Source organism: Dama dama, chromosome 7 (genome assembly GCF_033118175.1).
Source record: "Dama dama isolate Ldn47 chromosome 7, ASM3311817v1, whole genome shotgun sequence".
Lineage (NCBI taxonomy): Eukaryota > Metazoa > Chordata > Mammalia > Artiodactyla > Cervidae > Dama > Dama dama.
This window is the reverse complement of record NC_083687.1, coordinates 12,229,917-12,246,390: the sequence shown is the minus strand read 5'-3', so window position 1 is coordinate 12,246,390 and position 16,474 is coordinate 12,229,917. Positions and strand designations below refer to the sequence as shown.

At 38.2% G+C, this 16,474-nt stretch overlaps 2 protein-coding genes across 5 annotated transcripts in view; one reads left to right on the top strand and one right to left on the bottom strand.

Annotated features, from left to right (window-relative positions):
* The window catches only part of FKBP5 (FKBP prolyl isomerase 5), a 112,753-nt gene that overhangs the window by 25,347 nt on the left and 70,932 nt on the right, over positions 1 to 16,474 (top strand). The window lies entirely within an intron of this gene.
* LOC133059019 (large ribosomal subunit protein uL23-like) lies at positions 1,277 to 2,697 on the bottom strand. The gene has a single exon (XM_061146060.1). The coding sequence runs from the start codon at positions 1,802 to 1,804 to the stop codon at positions 1,328 to 1,330; it is 477 nt and encodes a 158-aa protein (XP_061002043.1). The 5' UTR covers positions 1,805 to 2,697; the 3' UTR covers positions 1,277 to 1,327.

Sequence of the window (16,474 nt, the reverse complement as noted above, 5' to 3'; positions counted from 1 at the left end):
TGATTCTTTTTCAAGGTTAAAGTAGTATGCATTACCACCAGCCAAAGGGAATAAACCTTCTAAGTCACAGGACATTGGGTAGTGTACTCAGAAAGGTATTGCTCCAGCAGTAGTGCTAAACTATAGACTGCCCTCATCCCTTCTGACAAAGCTTAAAAATAGACCTCAAAAGGATCAAACTGTTTCTGACTTGCTTCACTCTGTATAATATGCTCTAGGTTCATCCACCTCATTAGGACTGACTCAAAAAGTTCTCAGAAACCAACACAAGATTGTAAAGCAATTACTTCCAATAAAAAAATCAGTCATTGTTGACACCATTTTGAAAAAAAAGGATCAAACTATTTACAAGTAATTTAACTGCACCCCAGAACAAAGCTCAAAATGTATAGTTATACAAAAATTAGCAATCTGTTGTCCAAAAGATAACAAATAACAAGTGTTGGTGAGGATATGGAGAAAAGGGAACCCTTGTGCAACTGTTGGTGGGAATGTAGACTGGTACAGCCAGGGTGTGGAGATTCTTCTAAAAAGTAAAATAGAACTACTGTGTGATCTAGCAGTTCCACTCCTGGATATTTATCCAAAGAAAACAAAATACTAATTAGAAAAGATACATGTAACCATATGTGCTCATTGCAGCATTATTTACAATAGCCAAGATATGAAAGCAACTTAATTACCCATCAACAGAGGAAAGGATATAGCAGATGTGATATCTTTATATAGTTGTTAAGTCAGACAGAAAGATTAATAATGTGTGATTTCACTTACATGTGAAATTCAAAACACAAAACCAATGAACAAACATAACAGAAAGGGAGAACAAACAGTTGATTGCCAGAGGGGAGGGGAATAAGGGAAAGAAAGAAATAGGTCAGAGAAATTAAGAAGTACAAACTTCTTGTTGCCAAAAAAAAAAGTCAAGGGTCTGAAATGTAGTGTGGGGAATATAGTCAGTAACTATGCATATCTTTGGTAACTTGTTTTGATTAGATTTACTGTGGTGATCATTAGATTTACTGTGATTATCATTTTGAAATATACAGAAATACTGAACCACTATGTTGTTTAATGGAACTAACATAGTGTTGTAGGTCAATTATAATTCAAAAACAAATTCATAGGAACGGAGACCAGATTTGTGGTCACCAGAGGCAGGGGCAGGAGAAGGGGAAATTGGGTGAAGGCAGTCAAAAGATACAAACTCCCAGTTATAAGGTAAATAAGTACTAGGATATAATGCACAACATGATACATACAATTTTTTTTCCTTTTTTTACATAGTGAAAACTTTTGTATTTGGAATTAGCCAGCTGGACTCAGTTTAGATGATCCCAATTTTGTTGGCAACATCCAAAGCATCATAGTCAGGAGCCAGTCGAACATATGCCTTCTTCTCTCCATCAGGCCTGGTTAGAGTACTGACCTTAGCCATGTCAATGTCATAGAGCTTCTCCACAGCCTGTTTAATCTGGTGCTTGTTGGCCTTGACATCCACAGTGAATACCAGTGTGTTGTCGTCTTCTATTTGCTTCATGGCTGACTCGGTGATGAGGGGGAATTTGATGACGGCAGAGTGGTCAACTTTGTTTCTCCTGGGGGCACTCTTCCGAGGATATTTGGGTTGCCTCCTGAGCCGCAGTGTTTTGGGCCGCCGGAAGGTGGCTGACGTCTGGATCTTCTTTTTCTTGTGGCTGTGGACACCTTTCAACACTGCTTTCTTGGCCTTCAAAGCCTTTGCTTTGGCTTCAGCTTTAGGAGGGGCAGGGGCTTCCTTCTTCGCCTTCGGCGCCATCTTCATGAAAAGGGATACATATAATTAACACTGCTCTGTGTTATATAGGAAAGTTGTTAAGAGAGTAAATACTGAGTTCTCATTGCAAGGGAATTTCTATTTAATTTTGTATCTGTATGAGATGATGGCTGTTCACTAAAATTGTGATTATTTCATAATGTACGTAAGTCAAATCATATGCTGTACAGCTTCAACTTACACAGTGCTAGAAGTCAATTATATCTCAAAAAACTAGAGGGAAAAAAGATAGTGCCAAGGTAAGATTCACATTTGGTCTCCAATCAAAAGCATCAGACTTGGAAGGAAGCAGTCCTTGAGGAGAAAAATAAAAAATTAGAAACAGATCCCGAAATGACACAGGTTATAGAATTAGTGGACAAAAACATTATTTTTGTTCACTAATATCTAGCACTGTATTATTTGAAGGTGTGTAGCATATGGTTTGACTTACATACATCTTAAAATGGCCACAATAGGTTTAATGAACAGCCATCATCTCATATAACTGAATAAGTAGAATTAGTTATGATTTAGAAGAGTTAAACTATTATCAACCAACTGACTAAACTGACATTTATATGACATCCTACCCAATACAAGCAGAGTACATATTTTGTCCAGTTGCACAAAAGAACATTTACCAACACATTTTGGTCCATAAAATAATATCAATAAATTTAAAATAAAAGGTATGTTATCTAACTGAAAGGGAATTAAATTTACAGTCAACAATAGAAAGATACCTGGAAAACTTCTAAATATTTAGAAACTAACTGATTTTTAAGAAGCTCATGAGTCAAAGGAACAAAAGATGAATTTCGAAAGCATTTTGTACTGAATGAAAACACAATATATCAAAATTTGTGGGATGTAGCTAATGTAATGCTCAGGGGAAAATTCACTAAATACCTACATTAGAAAAAGTCAAGTTGAGCAAATCATTGTCCTCAGCTTCTACCTTAAGAAACTAGAAGAGAAAATCAGACCCATAGTAAGCAGAAGAAATGAACTAAAGATCAAAGCCAGAACCATGAAATAGAAAAACAGAAAGTTAATGAAATCAAAAGCTGGTTCTTTGAGAAGACCAGTAAAAGTGATAAACCTCTATCCTGTTGGATTAGGAAAAAGAGAAGACACAAGTTACCAGTATCAGGAATGAAAGAGTCAGCAAAGCTGCAGATATTGTAGTCTTTAAAAGGCTATGTAAAAGAAGGATATGAATTACTTTATGTCAGTACATTAGACACTTAAATGAAGTGGATAAATTTCTTGAAAGACACAAAGTACCAGTGCTCATTCAGGAAAATATGAATAGCCTGAATAATCTTAACATCTGTTAAAGAAATTGAATTCCCCCAAAGAAAACTCTGGGCCCAGATGACTTCCCTGATGAATTCTAGCAAATATTTTTGGAGGTCATAATACAAAATTTACACAAATTCTTCCATTAAGTTGGAGAGAATCCTTCTTCACTCATTCTACAACAATTGTATTGTCCTAATACTAAAACCAAATACACTACAAGAAAAAGTTACAGACCAGTATCCTTCCTGAACACAGTTGCACAACTCTTAACAAAATTTTAGCAAATACACTCCAACTACATATAAAAAGATAAAAAAATACAGTGACCAAGTGAGATTTGTCACAGGAATTCAAGGTTGGTTTGACATTTCAAAATCAATTATCATGTACCATGTCAGTAAAGTAAAAACACCATATGATCAATTCAATAGATGCAAAAAAAAGCATTTAACAAAATCCATCATTAAAAACTCAACAAATTAGGGAAAGAAGGAAACTTTCTCAGTCTGATAAAGGACATCCATGAAAAACTAGTATCTGAAATCATACTTAGCACTGAAAGGCTGAATCCTTCCCTTCCAATGTCAGGAATAAGGCATGATGTCCACCGTGAGTCACAGCTTCTATTCAGGATTGTACTGGAACTTACAGCCAGCGCAATCTAATAAGAACAAGAAATAAAAGGCATTCCGATTGGAATAGAAGAAGTAAAACAACTTTTTATCACAGATGACATGATTGCCTATGATTTCTTTAAAAAGAAAAAAAGCTACTAGAAGTAAGTACACTTAGCAAAGTGGCCCCCTTGATGGATCACACCCTGTGGCAAAGAGACTCGCATAATTCAGTGAAGTTCTGAGCCATGCTCTACAGGGGCATCCAAGACAGATGAGTAAGAGCGAAGAGTTCTGAATCTACTCCAAACATTCTTTGGAAGGACTTGCTGAAGCTCCAGTACTTTGGCCACCTGATGTGAAGAGCTGACTCATTGGAAAAGACCCTGATGCTGGGAAAGATTGAAGGCAGGATGAGAAGAGGGGGCAGAGGATAAGATGGTTAGATAGCATCACCAATTCAATGGATATGAATTGGAGCAAATTCCCAGAGATAGTAGAGGGCAGAGGAGCCTGGTGTGCTACAATCCTTGGGGTCACAGAGTTGGACATGACTTAGCAATTGAACACCAACAAGCAAAATTGCAGGATACAAGATCAATACAGAAAAGTCAACTATATTTCTCTATACTAGGAAACGAACAGCCAGAAGTTGAAATTTTAAAAGAATACCATTTGTAGTAAAATTTGAAATATTAAGTACCTAAGGATAAATTTCCTAAGAGATATGTAAGATCTCTCCACTGGAATCTATTAAATATTACTGAGAGGAATTAAGGAAAACTCAGATAAATGAAGATATACTGTATTCAAGGATTGGAAGACTCAATATTGTCAGTTTTCTCTAAAGGTATAGATTCAGTGCAACCTCAATCAAATTCAGCTGGCAATGTGTAGAGAGTGTCAAGTTGGTTTTAAAGTTTATATGGTAATGCAAATGTCCTAGGATAGAAGAGGGCTTCCCTTGTGGCTCAGCTGGTAAAGAATCTGCCTGCAATGCAGGAGACCCAGGTTCAGTTCCTGGGTTGGGAAGTTTCCCTGGAATAGGGAAAGGCTACCCACTCCAGTATTCTGGCCTGGAGAATTCCATAGACTGTACAGTCCATGGGGTTGCAAAGAGTCGGACACGACTGAGTGGCTTTCACTTCACTTAGAATGGAAGAATAGAGAGGACTTAAAACCATCTGATTTCTAAAACTTACTATAGCTACAATAATATTGTGATATTGATGTAAAGATAAGTAGACCCATGGAACAGAAAATATGGTCAGTTTTTGAGTACAGTGCCAAATCAATTAAATAGAAAAATGGTTAGTCTTTTCAACAAATGGTAGGGGAATAACTTGATATTCATATACAAAAAACTAAATCCACACCTTATTCCATACCTTATATATTAAAGTTAATTCAAAATTGATCATAGACCTAAATGTAAGGTCCAAATCAATAAAATTTTTAGGAGAAAATATTTTGGGTCTGGTAAAGATTTTTAAGGTACAACACCAAAAGCATGATTTATAAAAGAAGAAAAAGATAAATTGGACTGTATCAATTAAGAACATCTCTTTGAAAGCCACCTTCAAGGGAATAAAAGGACAGGTCACAGACTGGGAGAAAATATTCACAGATCACATCTGATTAAAGATTTATATTCAGATTATATAAGGAACTCTCAGAACTTAAAAAAATTAAGAAAATTAAGTCAAAAATAGGCAAAAGATTTGGACAGTTCATCAAAGAAGATACACAGATGGCAAGTCAGCCCATGAAAAGATGATCAACACCGTTACTCATTAGGAAAATGCAGATTAAAATCACGATAAGATAGCACTATGTACATGTTAGAATGCCTTCAGTTAAAAAGGCCTACAGTACTAAGTGTTAGTAGGATGTGGAGCAGCTGAAACTTTTACACACTTCTGTACAAAATGGTACATCTACTTTGGAAAGCAGTTTGCCACTTTCTTAAAGACCAAAAATGTACACCTGCTCTGTGATTTAGCCTTCCCACACCTAGGCATTTATTTAAGAGAAATGAATGCATATGACCACATAAAGATTTGTACCCAAATATTCATAGCAGCTTTATTTGTAACAGGCAAAACTTGAAAACAGTGCAAGTGTGCATCAACAGCAGACGTTGTGCCCTGTCTCATAAAATGGAATACTACACAGCAATAAAAAGGAACGAATTACTGATACTGCAACAATGTATTTTATTCTCTATTAAAGTAAGAGAAAGAATTCAGGGGGAAGAAAGACATTCTGTTTATATGAAATTCTATAAAATAGAAACTATTCAGAAAGCAAATCAGAGATTGCTCTGATGTGAGCCAAAGAGAAGTGAATCATAAAGAGATACAAAGAAAATTTGTGGCTGACAAACGTATCCATTATGTTGATTGCAATGATGGCTTTATGAATACATATATGTACGTCAAAACTTAAAAACTGTGTATTCTTTAAATATATGCAGTTTATTGTCAACTCTGTTAAAATTTTGTGTGTTCAACATTTGGGGATAGCAAGCTGCTTGAATTTCAGAATAAGGTAAGGGACTCAGTTTTTAAACTAATTTTTCAGTGGTTAAGTTTGAGGTGAGAAAACATGCACTGTATTTATCAAGTTTGCTTATAATTTTTAACTTATTACAAAATTGAGAAACTGAATAAATGTTCCAATTTGGGCTTTCTGAAATTCTGAAGAATTTTTTATAGTAGTGATGTATCAAATGTTAGATTTAATTGTGTTATCAGATTAGGACATTGTAATCCAACTGGATGATAAATGAGAGAGAGGAAGGAATGTTGAAAGAATGCTGAGTGTAAGATGATGGAAGTCAACAGAATTCTAGGCTTGGGAGACATTCTTATGATCTTGTTTGGATGGCTAGGCATCTAAGGTAGATAGAAGAGTAAAGACCCTTCCAAAGATGCCCACATCCTAACTCCTGAAATTTATTAATATATTACCTTACAGAGTAGAAGGGACTTCGCAGATATGATCAAGGTTAAAAGTTTGAGGTGGGGAAATTTTCCTGGATTATCCAGGTGAGCCCAGCATAATCATTCTTAAACATAATGATTCTTAAGAAAGCAGAGAAACTTCCCCATCTGTGGCCAGAGGGAGATGGTGACTGTAGCAGGATGATCAGAGAGAAAACGATGTTGCTGGCTTTGGAAATGGAGGAAGTGGGCCATAAGCCTGCTTATATAACTTATATGCAGAGTACATCATAAGAAATGCCAGGCTGGATGAAGCACAGCGATTGCCAGGAAAAATATCAATAACCTCAGATATGCAGATGACACTTGCCCTTATGGCAGAAAGTGAAGAAGAACTAAAGAGACTCTTGATGAAAGTGAAAGAGGAGAGTGAAAAAGCTGGCTTCAAACTCAGCATTCAAAAAACTAAGATCATGGCATCTGTCCCCATCACTCCGTGTCAGATAGATGGAGAGACAGTGGAAACAGTGACAGACTTTGTTTTCTTGGGCTCAAGAATCACTGCAGATGGTGGCTGCAGCCATTAAATTGAAAGACGCTTGCTGCTTGGAAGAAAAGCTGTGACCAAACTAGACAGCATATTGAAAAGCAGAGACATTACTTTGCCGACAAAGGTCCGTCCAGTGAAAGCTATGGTTTTTCCAGTAGTCATGTATGGATGTGAGAGTTGGACTGTAAAGAAAACTGAGCGCCGAAGGTTTGATGCTTTTGAACTGTGGTGTTGGAGAAGACTCTTGAGAATCCCTTGGACTACAGGGAGATCAAACCAGTCACTCCTAAAGGAAATCAGTCCTGAATATTGATTGGAAGGACTGATGCTGAAGCTGAAGCTCCAATTCTTTGGCCACCTGATGTGAAGAACTGACTCATTGGAAAAGACCCTGCTGCTGGGAAAGGTTGAAGGAGGGAGGAGAAGGGGATGACAGAGGATGAGATGGTTGGATGGCATCACTGACTCGATGGACATGAGATTGAGCAAGCTCTGGGAGTTGATGATGGACAGGGAGGCCTGGCGTGCTGCAGTCCATGGGGGTTGCAAAGAGTTGGACACGACTGAGCGACTGAACTGAGCTGATGGGCAGCCTCTAGAGTCTGGAAGAAGCAGGAGACTTTCCTAGAGCATCCAGGAGGAATGCAGCCATGCTAGCACCTTGATTTTAGCCCAGTGAGACCCATTTTTATCTTCTGCACTCCATAACTGTAAGATAATAAGTGCATATTGTTTAAGCCATTACATTGGTGACTGTTGTGGCAGCTGTAGAAAATATCTAAGAGGATAACCCTCAGAATTAATAAAGTTTTACCAGAAGGCTGCAGTAGAGAGTGAACTCTGTGATAACAGAATAACTTTCCATTCCTTGGGAATTGTTTTCCATTCCACATATCAAACCTCATTTTCTTACAAGGTAAAACATGCACTTATTCATTAAAAATTAATCCTAGATATAAAACATTACAGTTGGGGAACTTCCTTGGTGGCGCATTGGATAGGAATCTGCCTGCCAAGGCAGGGGACATGGGTTCGATCCCTGGTCTGGGATGATCACACACACCCTGGAGCAGCTCAGCCCGTGTGCTGCAACTACTGAGCCCAGGTGCCCTAGAGCCTGTGCTCTGCAACCAGAGAAGTCAGCACAGCGAAGAGCAGCCCCCCTTGCTCCAACTAGAGAAAGCCTGTGTGCAGGACTGAATGCTCAGTGCAACCAAAAATAAATAAATTTTGTAAAAAATTAACAGTTGGAATAAACCTTAAATTTATCATTCTAGTCTAACCCCCCCCACCCCCAAAATTTACAGATAGAGAAATGGAAAACTGAGCAAGAACCAAAGATCCCGTAGCTTAGTTACAGCAGGTTTGAGGTTAAATTTAGGCACAGGGCAGTACTCTACTGTATACATGCCCTCTAATTAGGAATTTGTTCTGGAAACATGGAATATATGAGTCATTCCAAAGAGGGTGTTTACTTAGAAAGATAGACAAATCTTTATCTAGCTGACAGGATTCACTTAGGTTAACTTGTCAGGTGGAAGGTCCTGTCTTAGGTATGGTGTCGTTCTACAGGTTAGATTTTTCTAACCTGGAGAGAGAAGGAATATAGTACACTGATAATTAAATTTCAGTGCTGATGCCTTATACTGTCTGCTATTTTATGATGTTTACATTGATTGCTTTTGAATATCACAATTCATTTGAGTTTATCGAGTGCCTCTTGTATGCCCATTCACACTAGGTGGTGGGGGTTCAAAAGTGCATAGGACACACTCTGCCTATATGATGTTACAGACCTTTTGCCGTACGTTACCTTGTTGTTCGGTTCTTAGAGATCATCAGCAGACTTGGAATCCGACTGTTTGATCCTAATGAGTCAACTCAAGTTAATACCACTGTGGCACAGGTGGAAATTTAATTTTTCTGTCACAACATGAAGAGAGTCTCACTCCTGTATTTACCCTTAGCAGCGTGTAAGTTCCATGGAAATGATTTCATCTGTACTGCCACAGGACATAGTAATCAGAAGTGAGGTTGGGAGATTAAAAGTTTGAAAGCCAGTTTCACTTTCCTGGAAGCAATTGCAACTGTACTTTTATCTTTTTTTTTTTTTTTTTTAATATTTATTTTTATTTATTTGGCTGTGACCAGGGTCTTAGTTGCAGCTCTGATCTTTACTGAGGCATGCAAGATCTTTAGCTGCGACTTGCAGGATCTAGTTCCCTGATGAGATCAAACCAAGGCCCCCCTGCCTTGGGAGCACTGAGTCTTAGCCACTGGACTATCAATTAGGGGCATCCCTATACTTTTATCTTAATTACCTTGTAGAATCTGATAACTCCCAAATGTATACTGTCACCCAGAGCTCTCCTGAGTGCAGGCTTCATCTCCTGACTGCCTTCTGGATCTCTTACAAGCACCTCTCACTCAACCAGAGTTTGCTTCCTCTACATAGGAGGCACTACACCATGTTTGAATTAAATTGAACAGAAAGAATAAAAAATCCTGATGAGTGCAATGAAGTATTGTCATCATTTGATCTTTTTAAAAAAAAAAACTTGTCCTAAGTCTAAAAAAAAATTATGAAAGAAATATATACTTAGTGTTAATACTTAAATGATAAAAAATTTTACAAGTGAAAATTCCTTTTTACCCTCCTAAAGTTCATTTTCCAGAGGTAACACTGTCTTAACAGTGGTTAAATATACATTTCTTGTATATATTAGTAAAAGTATACCATTTTCTTCCTAAAAATAGGATAAAAAAAAAAATAGGATCATACTAATTGTTCTCCAGCTTCCCATTCACTTCATAGTACATGTTGGACATTGTTCCAACTTTCATGTCATTATTAGAAGATTGCTTATCTAGAATAAGGACTTCCCTTGTGGCTTAGCTGTTAAAGAATCCGCATGCTGTGCAGGAGACCTGGGTTCAATCCCTGGGTTGGGAAGATCCCTGGAAAAGGGAAAGACTACCCACTCCAGTATTCTGGCCTGGAGAATTCCATGGACTATATCGTCCATGTGGTTGCAAAGAGTCGGACATGACTGAGTGACTTTCACTTTATCTAGAATAGCTAAGACCTCACCTGTTTCCTATGAATATTTTTAGAATTTAGTTGTCTTAACTCTAGGAAAGAACAATGATGAAAGAGACATTTTGGCATGTAATATGTAATATTTGCATAATTGTAATCCAGTGCTCTAAAATGATTGTACACACCAAATCTATACTGGGAACCATAGTTGGTTACTGCAAGTAATTGTGATATATACCACATTGTCTGTACCACATATATTGTTCCTTTGTGACATTATCAAGTGACTTTGGTTTTGTTTACAGCCCAGAGAACCAAATCATTGGGCACTATGCATTGTAACAACACATTTCATTTATTACAGTGGTATTCTTTTTTAATGGATGGACATCTACAGAATCCTTTCTCAATTCATTTGTTTTGATGTTTTTGATGTTTAGACTCTTAGCTCAATATTCTCTTTAGATTTATCTCATCCTTTTCAAAGACTACATAATATTCTTATGGTATGAATTTGTCAATTTTCATTTAAACATTCGTCTTGAGGAAAATTTTACTTTTATTTAGCCATATTAGTTTAGCTGTAAGTTCAGTTCAGTTCAGTTGCTCAGTCGTGTCCGACTCTTTACAGCCCTATGAATCACAGCACGCCAGGCCTCCCTGTCCATCACCAACTCCCGGAGTTTACTCAAACTCATGCCCATCGAGTCAGTGATGCCATCCAGCCATCTCATCCTCTGTCGTCCCCTTTTCCTCCTGCCCCCAATCCCTCTCAGCATCAGGGTCTTTTCCAATGAGTCAGTTCTTCACATCAGGTGGCCAAAGTATTGGAGTTTCAGCTTCAGCATCAGTCCTTCCAATGAACACCCAGGACTGATCTCCTTTAGGAAGGACTGGTTGGATCTCCTTGTAGTCCAAGGGGCTCTCAAGAGTCTTCTCAACACCACAGTTCAAAAGCATCAATTTTTTGGCACACAGCTTTCTTCACAGTCCAACTCTCACATCCACACATGACCACTGGAAAAACCATAGCCTTGACTAGATGGACCTTTGTTGGCAAAGTAATGTCTTTACTTTTTAATAGGCTATCTAGGTTGGTCATAACTTTCTTTCCAAGGAGTATGCGTCTTTTAATTTCATGGCTGCAGTCACCATCTGCAGTAATTTTGGAGCCCCAAAAAATAAAGTCTGACACTGTTTCCACTGTCTCCCCATCTATTTCCCATGAGGTGAGGGGACCAGATGCCATGATCTTAGTTTTCTGAATGTTGAGCTTTAAGCCAACTTTTTCACTCTCCTCTTTCACTTTCATCAGAGGCTTTTTAGTTCCCCTTCACTTTCTGCCATAAGGGTGGTGTCATCTGCATATCTGAGGTTATTGATATTTCTCCATTTGGGAGGTAATTGCATCCGTAAAGTAAGGACATGCTAAGAAAAAATGAGCAATCAGATAATAAGAGTATATAGAAATAAACATTATTTTAAAAAATCCTTTGAACAAATTAAGTGACACAGTGGACATGGCTGACAAACAAAAGGTGATCTAGAAATTTCATCAAAAGATATCTTTTAAGATATAGAGCAAAAGGACAAAGATGGAATCTGAGAGAAAAGACCAATGTTTCTTAACCCTCTGTGCACACTAGAATCACCTGAGATGCTTTCTAAAAACATGGGTATCCTGACCACAGACTAGTTACATCCAGACTCTCTGAAAGTGGGTCCACTGGCAACAGTGACTTTTTAAAGCTTCTTGGGTACTTCTGATATTTATCCCAGAAACATGTTTAGGAGACCTGAAGCATATAACCAAGGATATGCCCAAGTCTGTCTAATAATACTTCTGGAAGCAGAGGACAGACATTGAAGGAAAAGAAACAGCAGGTACTTCCTTGAGATCCCCAGAGACTTGCTTTCAGTGTTGAAGGACCAGGTTGTTGAGGCCCTTGCACGGATGAAGGAAAGAAGACAAATACCATATATATATCCTAGTGGTATAGCTGAACCCCTGGAATAAAAAAATTTTTTACCTCTTTATAGAAGAAAATGGGAGCCACCTTGTGTATTTGGGAGGGAGGGAAGCCTGCCTGGTCTAACTGATGGAACACCGCATCTGCTGTCCCCCGGTGGGGCTCTGCTTAATTTCTCTGCTCTTTGGGAGGTTGTCCAGGCTCCCTTGGGAAGAGCTGTTATAGTTAGTGTTTAGAAGGCAGTTTGCTCTTTGTTCTCTCCTTGGGACCGATCTCTTCTGCATTCTAGTTCAGTAATATACTTTTTCTTGTTTTCAAGCTCAGAGCTTTGTAAGTTTTCTGTCTCTCCAGTGCCATCTCAGGGAGAAAGTTGACCTTGGTGTCCTGTCTTTCAACATTTGGCATTTGGATGTTCTCGTGTTTTCTAGATTTTTGTTTTAATACTAATTTAACTCTTTGCCTCCTGCTTATTTAAGAACAGTAATTTATCCAAGTAAATGGTTAGTGACAAGAGTAATTATAAATTTGGTCTATTAACTTTGCTTTCTTCAGTAATTACTGGGAAAAGTGAATTTACCAAAGCATTGTATGTATCTGAGAGAGACAATAAAGGAGGAAGCAATTTGTAGCTATCAAGCGGTAGTTCAATTTAGGATTCTCCTTCCTCTCCCTCTTTATGATTGGGCATCCCAGAGTCTTTGGTCTCTCCCTCCAGAACTGATGCAGAACGCTTCTGGAGGCTTGACTCAGAACTTTGGGATTGCACTGGAAATGCAGAAGGCATCCTCAATTAAGTGGAAGGCCAGAGGACTAAGGAGAGAGCTGTGTTTAAATGTACAGTGCTGTGGCATTATGCACTTCACGTTGCTGAGCAGTTATCACCACTCTTTTCCAGAACCTTTATATCTCCCCCAAAAGACACTCTGTATCCATTAAACCACCACTCTCTAGTCTCTGCTCCCCCTGCCCTTGGTGATCTCTATTCTGTTTTCTGTCTCTGTAAACTTGCCTGTTCTATGTACTTCATATATGTGAAATTATACGATGTTTGTCCTTTTGTGTCTTATTTTACTTAGCATAACATTTTCAACTTCCTCCATGTTGCAGTATGTATCAGGATTTCATTCCTTTTTATGGCCAAATAATATTCATTTTAACAATATATAATTCATACTGCACACATAACCATATTTTGTTTATGGACACTTGGATTTTTTCCTAAGCTTTTGGCTTTTGTGCATAATACTGCTTTGAGTCAAAATACCTGTTTGAGTCTCTGGTTTTACTTCTTTTGGGTACATACCCAGGAGTGGAATGGCTGAATTCTATGGTAATTCTATGTTTAATATTTTGAGGAACCACCAAACCTTTCCACAGAAGCTGCACCATTTTACATTACTACCCAGCAGTGCATGAGGGTTCTGACTTCTCTACATCTTCACCAACACTTTCCCTTTTTTAATAATAACCATCCTAATGGGTGTGAAGTGGTATCTTATTGTGATTTAGATTTGCATTTCCTTTATGAATAATGATGTTGAACATCTTTTCATACTTACTGGTTGTTTGCATATGTTCTAGCAGGTTTCTTTTATAAAGGAGGAACGGTGAATGTATGAACGTATCTTAGAGTGTTCTTTGTCATCTCTTCATTCCCCACCCCAGTGTAAAGAAGCAAATAACTGGAGGGACATAGGTGAATAAATACAGTGTGCAATCTCATATAGACATATAGTCTGTATATTTGGTCTTGTTTCCTGTGCGTGCATGTATATCCTCTCTTTTGTATGTATGTATTATCTATAGAAGGGCTTCCCTAGTGGCTCAGACAGTAAAGCGTCTGTCTGCAATGCAGGAGACCTGGGTTCGATCCCTGGGTTGGGAAGATCCCCTGGAGAAGGAAATGGCAGCCCACTCCAGCATTCTTGCCTGGAAAATCCCATGGACCGCGGAGCCTGGTAGGCTACCGTCCATGGGGTCGCCAAGAGTTGGACACAATTGAGCGACTTCACTTTCACTTTCATTGTCTATGGAGAGATAACTCCTCCCGACACTCCTCTGTGACTGGACTTGAATGTTACTGACCTGGGATTGAAAGTAAATGAAGGCTTCCCAGTTCATCCTCCCATGAATATTCTCAAAGTTACGATGCAGTTATCTGCATTCAGTTTTAAGCCCTTCCTTGTGTTTTCTTTCTTTTGTGCTTTAGTTTTAGGAGACTGAGAATCTTTATGGCCCAGACATGTAGATGTGGATGTAAAACGCTCAGTTGTGTCCGACTCTTTGTGACCCCATGGACTATAGCCTACCACGCTCCTCCATCCATCCATGGGATTTTCCAGGCAAGAATACTGGAATGGGTTGCCATTTCCTTCTCCAGAGAATCTTCCCAACCCAGGGATCGAACCCGGGTCTCCCACATTGTAGGCAGACACTTCACCGTCTGAGCCACCAGGGAAGCCCCAGATATATGTGGTACTTAAAAATGTAATTTTCTGTGCTCCTACCAAAGTAGCCAGTTTCTCTAGTCTTTTCTGCCTTCTTTCTGAAAACTCTTGCTAGACAGTAGGATAATCTTTGATACAAGATACCTATATTTTAACAAAGAGAGCAATGAGTAGAGTACGTAATATGTAAGGTTAATTAGTGGATAAACCTTTAGAATGATTTCTCACTTGGGGGAATATGACAATATAGTTAGGTAAATTGAAGTTTTCAGTACACTGTTGATGAAATGCTCAGCATAGTCTCATTTTTCTGTGCTGTCTCAGGTGTTTGCTGACCATCACTTTGGAGAGTGCATGCTTATCCATAACAGAGCGAACTGTGTGTTCTCTTTCTGAGGCACTGGGCAGCAGTTTCCCCCTTTGGACAGTTCAGAACAGTGAGCTTTATCATAGATTAATATCCATAGCTACAGAGTGATTTTAAATCCAGAATAAATGTAGGGTAGGGAACAAAGACACAGCTCTCTTACAAAAAAAAGTGAAACTTTCTCAACATGTCCAGTTGGTTTTTAGGAATTATCTATTCTTACAGCCTTTTTGTCATGTAACACTGGATCAAAGAAGTTTTTCTTTATTTGTTTTGTCTGATACAAAAATCTGTATCAGATGGCATAACTGGAATTAAGGGTAAGTACTTGGAAAGTTCAGTTTATTTATTTATTCTTCCAGATTCATCTGCCTTTGAAAGTTCAACATAGCTTTAGTTTGGTTTTTATCTTTGTGTTTTAATTATTTGTGCTACTTCTTTTCATGTGGACTCCATACTGGTCAAAATCATTTTGAGATCACAAAGGTTATTTGTATCCCTTCAAGTGTTAGAACCAAAACTGAAGAGCAAATTCCTTTATCAAATGAGATTTGTAAACCTTGCAAATCAGTGTATACAACTTCCCTCTTTATTTGAATTTGAGCAAGCCACTATTTTCAAAGGGGAGGGTTAGAACCAAAAGAAAATGTTTTTTTAATCACAGAGTTTTCATCTGAAAGTTTAGCTGATCACCAAATGACAAATGTTCAAAAGAAAGGCCTTGCCTTTGGATGTGTTGTATTCATGCTTTCTGAATGCTTTGTTTTTAGCTGTTTGTGATATTTGTGCTCACACACGCTGTCAAATCAGTTGAAAGTAAGAGGCACCCATCATGGCACCTCATCCCTAAATCCCTTCAGCATGTCTCCCCTAAGAATGAGGAGATTAGTCTGTACAGAACCACAATACTATATCACACTCTAGAAAGCTAACATTATACAGTAATAATAAGGTAGTATATAGTCTGTTTTTCTAAATTTTCCTAATTCTCCTCAAAATTTGCTTCTGTAAGTTTTTGTTCCTCCTAATCTGGTATCCAGCCAAGGATCACACGTTGCATTTGGTGGTTGTGTCTCTTTAGTCTTTTTAAAACCAGAACAGGCCCCTTTTCTTTCCTTTCTTTACCTTTTTTTCTTTTATAACATTAACATTTTGAGGAGTCTAAGCCAGTTGTCTTGTAGAATGTTCCACACCCTAATTTTGTCTTTTCTTCTTGCTTAGTTTCAGGTTAAACATTTTTGGTAGAAATACTACTTGTATACTTCCTGTTACATCACAGCAGGAGGCACAGTGAAGCCAGCTTGTGTCAATAAAGAAGATGCAGAGTTTGGTCACGATGTAGGTTACGTGTGTGATCAGACCACTCCACTGGAAAGCCCTTGTCCTTTTTTTAGGTATAATTAGTCTGGAGGGTCATGCTTTGAGACCCTCTGACTGT

What these genes read in the sequence shown, in the direction of transcription:
- LOC133059019 (XM_061146060.1), bottom strand. Translation starts at nt 1,804, where the DNA reads ATGAAGATGGCGCCGAAGGCGAAGAAGGAAGCCCCTGCCCCTCCTAAA.